This window comes from Mixophyes fleayi, chromosome 8 (assembly GCF_038048845.1).
Source record: "Mixophyes fleayi isolate aMixFle1 chromosome 8, aMixFle1.hap1, whole genome shotgun sequence".
Lineage (NCBI taxonomy): Eukaryota > Metazoa > Chordata > Amphibia > Anura > Limnodynastidae > Mixophyes > Mixophyes fleayi.
In genome coordinates, this window is record NC_134409.1 from 138,311,460 (window position 1) to 138,319,863 (window position 8,404).

Below are 8,404 nucleotides of genomic sequence, written 5' to 3' on the forward strand. Positions count from 1 at the left end.
CAACCATGTGCATCTGTGTTTTACTATACATAAAATACAGTCTAATACAAAGACGGAAGGCACAAAGACAGGTTGAGACAAAGAGAAGTACTTAGATTAACACCAAAACAAGGATGTAGCAAGTTTGAATCCAAGGAAACAAAGCCAGGGTGGACAAAGGGAAGGGAATTCACTAGCAACCTTCACTGTTTTATCAGGTCTTATGTACTCCTGAAGGTTGTTGGGGACTCATTAAAGCTGGGCTTATTTGGATGGAGAAGACACAGAACATATAGAAAATAAACACATCAATAGAACATGTAGAGAAACATATCACAGTGTTTGCTCGAATAATCTAGATGTTAAGGAGCAGAGTCCCCAGGCCAAAACCCCAGCAGAACCTTACATATTATAATTAATAGTAGCTTTGTGGCAAAACATGACTCTACGGAGTAACATGTTTTTCTCACTTTGAATTGAAGTCGAGAGGTTTTGCAGCTGTGGATTTCTGGATTCTCCTAAGACCAAAGCTTTGAAGTTCTTAGTAACCTTCCTCAAGCGTTTACAATAAAGGAGATTTTCAGGAGGACACAATGGGAAACCTGACCAAAGTGACAGATTTTCTTCTCCTCCGACTGTCCCATCTCTCACTTACATTGTGTATCCTATTTTCAGTCTTCCTCCTCGTCTACCTGATGACTCTTCCAGCAATTGTTCTCATTCTTTTCTTGACTATCACTGACTCATATCTTAGAACCCCAATGTATTTCTTGTTTGGTAACCTATCCTTGTTGGACATGTCCTACTCATCGGTCACTACACCAAGAATGCTTTCTGAATTAATCACTAAAGAACGGACAATACGCTTTGCCGACTGCTTGACTCAGGTCTACTTCTTCATTTTCTTTGCTACCATAGAGCTGGTCCTCTTGGCCATTATGTCTTACAACAGATACATTGCAATTTGCCATCCTTTCCATTGCATTGATATCATGTCCCAAAAAGTGTGCATTCAGCTGGCAGCACTTATATGGATATTTGGGCTGTTCTATTCCTTACTGCACAGACTTTGTTTACTTAGACTTACGTTCTGTGACTCAAGAACCATTCAAAAAAAATTTTGCGATTTTCGAACTTGTTCAAGATCCCCTGCACTGACACCTCCATCAACCTATTAGTCATATTTATTTCAGGAGCTGAATTTGAATTTTTTATCTTTGTCGTTACGTTTTTTCCTTATCTTCGTATTTTTAACACTGTCCTTAAAATTCGAACAAAAGGAGGGAATGATAAAGCTCTCTCCACATGTATTGCTCATCCGACTGTCGTAGTTATCTTCTATGGTTAAATAATTTTTATTTATCTGATCCCCACAACAAGTTATCTGTTTGGTTTCAACAAGGTAATGTCAGTAAATTATGCGGAAATCTCCCCTTTATTAAATCCTTTTATTTACAGCCTGAGAAACAAAAAACTGTAAATAGCCATAAAAAGAGCGTTATTTCACAAACAATCTCTTTATAAAAGCTATGAGTTTTCATTTGTGAAGTGGGACAAGGGAGAATAAATTTGAAATTAACCTAAAACATTGATTTATTTCTGATATTTTTTCCAGAAAACCATAACAACCAATTAATTAGATTAATAGAATCTGATGAACAAATATATAAATATATTTTATTCTGCATAATAACATTTTTTAAAATAAGCTTGATTTAATAAACATTGCTATCAAATTAATAGTGTTATGCTGTTTTTTTTTCAAACTAAAAGCTTCCTACATAATGTTGCATTTTCTGCGCTTATAAATAAAAATGAAAGTCTTTGCCAATTCTCCCCTATCTCTAATATGTTGTAGGTATGTACAAAAATAGTAACTTTTGGGTTATATTTGTTTATATAAAGCCCAGAAAATAAGACATAAAAACTCTCAACAGACATGTCCTATGTTATAGCAGCGTTGCTATTAAAGTTTATTGATGCGTATATTTTGTTTTAGCTTTGTCATATCTTTTATCATATCTGTGTATTTCAGTTTTGTCCAGTTAGTATAAACTTAAATCCGATTTCCATTAAATAGTAACTTTTGATTTATAATTGGTTATATAAAGCACTGATAACACATTTATATCATAGGAGAAATAGACAAGTCCTATGTTATAGCTGCATTGATATTAAAGTGTGTGTGTCATACTCTTTGACCTTTTGTCACATATTTTATAATATCTTTCCTCTTATTTTTGCATTTTTCCAGTCAATGTACATTTAAATCAGTCTTACATTAATCACAATTGCCATTTTTTAACAAGAAAACAATTTGTGCGATAGAATAAATGGTGCAAATCCTCAATACTTTTTGAACTTTTCTAGATGTCTGTTTTTTACATTATTTTGCACAAAATACACTGCAAGTTCTCTATTCCGGTATCTAGTTTCAACTCATGAAGGTTGTACTCTGAATTTACTTCTATGTAAAATAAAATACAGTATGCTGAAACAATAAAGGCAGTGTAGAACCTGTAATTCCTATTATTATCCATATAATAATCCCTATAATAATATTCTATATCCCTAACATTTAATGCAGAAAAATGGAATTTCTATTTTTCTGCCAGAGAATTGTTGACGTTAGTACATTTATTTTTCTTTACAAAAGACAGAACGGAATAGAAGATTTTAGATGAACAATTATTGCAAATATTACATGAGAAAATAATACATTTAACTTTAATAATGCTTTTTGATTCATTTTTAACTTAAATAAGACATTCTCACCCTTATATAAAATTGTTTAATTATGTTTTATTATTATTGCGTTGTGGGGGTTTTGGAAGGCTTGGCAGGAATTTAAGACTAATTTTATTTAACTTAAAATGTAAGATTTATTTTCTTATGACTTCTAAAAAATTCTATTTTGCCACATATTTCTATCATACTGGATTTAGTCTTATCCTCTGTTTTTGAAAACTTTAAACCACAGTTCTCTCATAGTCAGAATATTTGTAATAATAAAATAAATAAATTACAAATTTCATTAAATTGGAAGCACTTTATTATTGTTAGTAAGTGGTTATAAATCACTGACAATTTAGAGGACACTGTTTGTTAGAGTTTATACAAAGAGATATAATATGAGTCATATTATATGACAAATAATTTTAACTACTTGCAACTACATTTAATACTTAAAAAGGTATGGAATTACAATGCCCTACTTTTGACTTTAAAAAGATCTATTTAATGATTAGAATGTATTTTATTATATTGAGAAAAGAAATATGAGTGTGATTATACTTTATTTATAAAAACATGCTTTGTTTTTTTAAAAACTTTATTGAGTTTTAGCAATTTTATAAGGTCTGTTAAAATTGTCAACAAATGCAGACCTAAAGACAAGCAAATTTCCCTTACTACTGAAAACAGTAGCACAGAAATTATCATTCAGCAAAAAGGAGCTAGAGTTATAGAACATGTGTTAACATGCTCTGACATGGGCTGGGCTGTTTATGATATCCAAGCCTATGGTTTTACATGTGTAAACACATGTTCTCACAGGGAAAGTAAATTATAACATATCAAATCTGTAAAAAACGAATACAAGTTTTAAATCTATCAACTTAGTTCCCTTAGCACACTTGGGTGGATGTTATTAGCTCCATTGATGGGTATGTCAAATGTAATCGTGTTGAGACTTAACTGCAACTCTTCCTGTGTTAGGGTATGTGCACATGGGTGGTTCTGTCATCTGCTTGATGTGAGTTCTGTTTCTAAGTGGTTGCAGGTAGAGAAAGGGATGATGAATCCCTATTGAGTGATTGACTGCTTGTGTACACAGATTTCCTATCTAATTACCCTATATAAGCTGAACATAAAAAATTAGGACTTAAACTGTATGTTGGGTGATGAAGGATCTTTTTCTTACCTGATGTCCTTTACACATATTTTGACAGGTTCTTTTTATTTACACAATGACTTCTGAGTCTCATCAAGTATTAACAATTAAAATGCTATATATATATATTTCCTTAACACTTCTAACATTCAGAATGTTTAATCTCTTTGCTTATGTTTGAAAAGGTATTTTGCAGTCTTCTCTGAACTGATTAATCGTTGCCATTCTAAAATTCATAGTTTGTGTATCTCCGTTATAAAACATCTTATTAAACCTCAAAACAAGTGTTACCACTATTCCCTAAATAACCCCTCATCTGTACACTTTATACAATATCTGTTCTATTCCATGTCTCAGCAAAATGTATGTAAATAGTTTGTATCAATCTCTGTATTTAACTCCTTATTTTAAGTGAATGTTGGGTTACAGCTTTACTATCGTGAAATATTGATACTAAGAAGGAATAACAACAGACATCAAGGTACAAGTAAATTATTTTTTAAGTTAACTTTGGTTAGAGATAAACATATAGGTTAACATTTTGGAATTAAAAAAATAGCCAATCCGAATATAAGGTTTTTATCAGATGAAGCCTAATTTGAATAATTCTGACTTTCCCCTAGTGACATTTGCCTGCATTGTCCTGCAATTGATAACTTACAACCTAGGGTAACAAGAATAAGTTATTAGGCTCCATAGGCTGCAAGTAGAGAGAGAACAGAAGCAAGAGGTGAATGTAAGGGGTATTCTGTTTGTTTACGGCAAAAAGCGATCTGGTGAAAGACAACGATTGGTAGCACTAGCCAGCAGCCTGTCACTCTATATCAACATTATCTTCAATCTTACTTTTTATGTCAATCAAGTACAAATTAAAGTGAATAATACAGCATGTGTAATAATATTCTGCTCCAGCAACAAAAAAAGAACTGAACTGATTAAGTGCCCAAACACTTGTAATTCTGAAAACTAGACCTCCTGCCTCCCTTGCTATCCACTGTGTACCTATTACTGTGACTATGGGGAAACCAACACTAGGAGGTTCCTCATAACCACATTAACCAGTACCCAGGCTGGTCAGAGCATGGCTCAATGCCTCTAGGGACGTGTGCTTCTTTTACTAGAGATGACAAATGCTGCAACACTGGGGCTCTTGGAAAATAATGAACTGTGGTGGTGACCACTTGCTTAGACAAGTATGTATAAAATAGATCTCTCAACCTCACCCATTTTGTGTCCGATCTGTAGTGTAATTTTACAGAATGAATCAATTATTTTTCCTGTCCTCTTCAGCTCTACTTACCAGTTCTACTGATTATTATCTTTCTGTACATTAGTATTTTGTAGTTTGCAAATTCTATATGTCTAATTAAGGTCAGTGTAATATGTTCACAATAAATTTGCAATGTACAGACCAAAGATCATTATGATTTCAATTCAGAACAACCATTCTGCAACATGTAACCGGCTGACCGTCATACTATGCCCCCTGAATTGCTTTCCAGATCTGGGAGAGGGAAACTTGACAGTATAGCGATGTGAGAACTGATTAGCGCACTTCCCGCAGGCATTGTTCAGTATCCCCACTCTGTTCAAAATAAAATAAGAAATCTGGGGAACTGGGCACCATATTTAGTTAGAAGAGTATTTGATACTGACTGGTGCACTTTAAAATCAGTAAGTATATGTAGTTTTAAATTAAGTATATTTGGAAACTATACACACTCCACAATACTTGTGGTATAAAAATATTTATTACAAGGAATCCATAGAATCTTTTTTGCTTGAGGCAACAGGGCAAAATGGGGGGTTCACAAACTTAGAGGATTCATTGACAATGACTACAAGATCGTTGAAACGCGTTGGGTATGTTGGGGCTTGCAGAAGTCCGCTGCTCATTTCTGTCAGGAGATGGTCTGATGAGGTCCATCCTGGACCCCTTTGATTGTACACTAAAATCAAAGCCTGTTATTTTCGGTAGGAGCAACTTTACTTTATTGATCTTTATTTTAGAATCATTAAAAAGCTACGTATAAAAGGTATTATGCCAGATTGTTTCTTCTTTCACTCTCTGATTATGGTCACATGGGTCTTATGCTGGTGGGCAAATAAGAAAATTATCTTTGGTTATAAGATACAAGAATATATATTCAGCATTGTGGGCATAAAGCTGATTCCAAACTGTTGGAGAGTGAGTGGGACTTCTTAGTCATTGATATCCAACTTGAACAGCTCTATAATAAAAAGCGTGGAAAAATGAAAAATGTTCATTCTCACTTTATTTTTGCTAAATATAAATAACACACTGGGTTTGTGCATTTTTTTTGGTATACTACTTTATGTATTATATTATTATTTTGTATGTTGCAGACAAAAAAGTTTGCACAACAATGTGGATGTTAATAAGACAAGAAAATTAAGACTTTGGGATTCAAAGTACGTAGAAAGGATTTCACATGAATTATTGTGATTACTAGCTTGTGGGTATTGTTAAATGTATGGGAGAGAACTAAAGTTTGACATTTCTTAAATAAAGTTTGATAAATGTAGAGGTCTCAAGTGACAAATGTTTTCTTTGAAATTATAATTAATGCTCTGAGATTTTGCAAAAGCAAATTGCAACCATGCACTCATGGGCAGAGAAAACCTGTCTACTGGGACCATAATGTTTTAGATTTAAATATACCAGAAGTGGGAACATAAATCCAATGATATCAATGAGTAAAACTGCAACCAGCACATGTCATACTTTTTATGTTGTACTTTGAAGATTGATAGTGCTATTATTATTGCTCTATGTCAGTGTGTTTCACAGTCGAGAAAACACAGCAGGAAATAGCATGATGAAGAACCACACAATGATGAATGAATTTCTTCTTATTGGTTTATCAGATCATCCACAAACCATACATGTTCTCTTTGTGACCTTCCTCCTGATCTACCTCATGACTCTCATCATAAACCTTCTAATCATGTTCTTGGTCCTCACCGATTCCCAGCTTCACACTCCAATGTATTTCTTTCTTGGCAACCTGGCCTTCCTAGACATGTCGTACTCATCGGTTACTGCTCCAAGGATGCTCTTCGACTTGGCCACCAAAAGCCGGTCGATATCCTTTCCTGCCTGCATAACCCAAGTCTTTTTCTTCATTTACTTTGCCAGCTCAGAAATCTTCTTACTCTCAGCCATGTCCTATGACAGATACACGGCAATCTGCCACCCCCTGCAGTACACTCAGATCATGTCCTGGAGAGTCTGCACTCACATGGCGTCAGTAGTTTGGGTCCTTGGCTTTCTTACTGCATTGGTCCATACCCTGTGCTCACTCAGGCTGACGTTCTGTGGTCCATACACCATCCACAATTTCTTTTGTGACCTGTCTCATTTGTTCCAGATCTCTTGTACTGACACTTCTATAAACATATTAGTCATATTTATTGTAGGTGGAATTCTTGGTTTAGGAGCCTTTACAGTTACATTTTTCCCATACATACGTATCTTAAATGCAGTTCTCAAAATCCAAAGTAGTAATGGAAAGTTTAAAGCCTTCTCAACTTGCACGTCTCATCTTACCGTAGTCTTCATTTTTTATGGCTCCGTAATTTTTATTTATTTTGTTCCCACCAAAAGTAGCCTATTAACCTTAAACAAAGTGATATCAGTGACATATGCCTTGATTAACCCCTTGCTTAATGCCTTGATCTACAGTTTGAGGAACAAAGACCTGAATAATGGACTGAGAAAGGCATTTCATCACATACACTCGAACAAGTCATCGAACTGACCATTATTTACTGACAGTCAACCCAACAAACGACGGCATTTGAGGCAACCACTAAAATATTAAACCCCTATGATAGACCAAAACAATGAAATATAGATTCATAGGAAGTAGCAAGTGTTGTTTTCACAAGTGTTTTTATATATAGTTAAAGTGTATTTTTTAATAAATCAATATGATTGTATCTTTCATCGTCAGTTCATTCAATTTTACGATGACGCTATTATTGTCTTTAATAAGTAAGATAAATAAACTAAGATTCCTAATTTGAATGTAATGCATTTCACTCACTAGCTACTTTGAATATTAATTAAAATCTCCCATATCACTTGTGAAACATAGATCTATTTATAAAAAATGAAATTTGCATGTCTGTTTATTAGAAACACAGCCTTTTGTTGTATTCACAAGTCATATATAAAAACCTAGGTGTGGAAAGTAATTTCTGATTGGAATCAGCTCCAGTTTAATATTCTGAGATCGACTATAAACAATATTCAATATCTTAATAATAATAAGATACATGTTAAGTAAAAGGTTTAGAGTCTTGGAAAATTATACTATAAATTATGTTGTTAAATCCTTATAAATGTAAGACTAACTATGACTTTGCTAATTGTAATATTTCTATTTAAGGTTAACCTGTGATTCATTTACTAAAGATTCAGATGTGAATATTAATAAAAACAATGGCGCTATTCTATCCGCCCAGAGAGACAGAACTTACTGCATGTTATAACTAACTTATTTTTTA

General features: G+C 33.6%; 1 protein-coding gene and 1 pseudogene across 1 annotated transcript; both read left to right on the forward strand.

Annotated features, from left to right (window-relative positions):
- The first annotated feature begins 572 nt into the window (after positions 1-572).
- LOC142100277 (olfactory receptor 1L3-like) lies at positions 573-1,459 on the forward strand (annotated as a pseudogene).
- A 5,252-nt stretch (positions 1,460-6,711) lies between these two features.
- Positions 6,712-7,653, forward strand: LOC142100279 (olfactory receptor 5A2-like). The gene has a single exon (XM_075184206.1). It carries the CDS (start codon positions 6,712-6,714, stop codon positions 7,651-7,653), a length of 942 nt encoding a protein of 313 aa, XP_075040307.1.
- Positions 7,654-8,404: the final 751 nt, after the last annotated feature.

What these genes read in the sequence shown, in the direction of transcription:
- LOC142100279 (XM_075184206.1), top strand. Translation starts at nt 6,712, where the DNA reads ATGAAGAACCACACAATGATGAATGAATTTCTTCTTATTGGTTTATCA.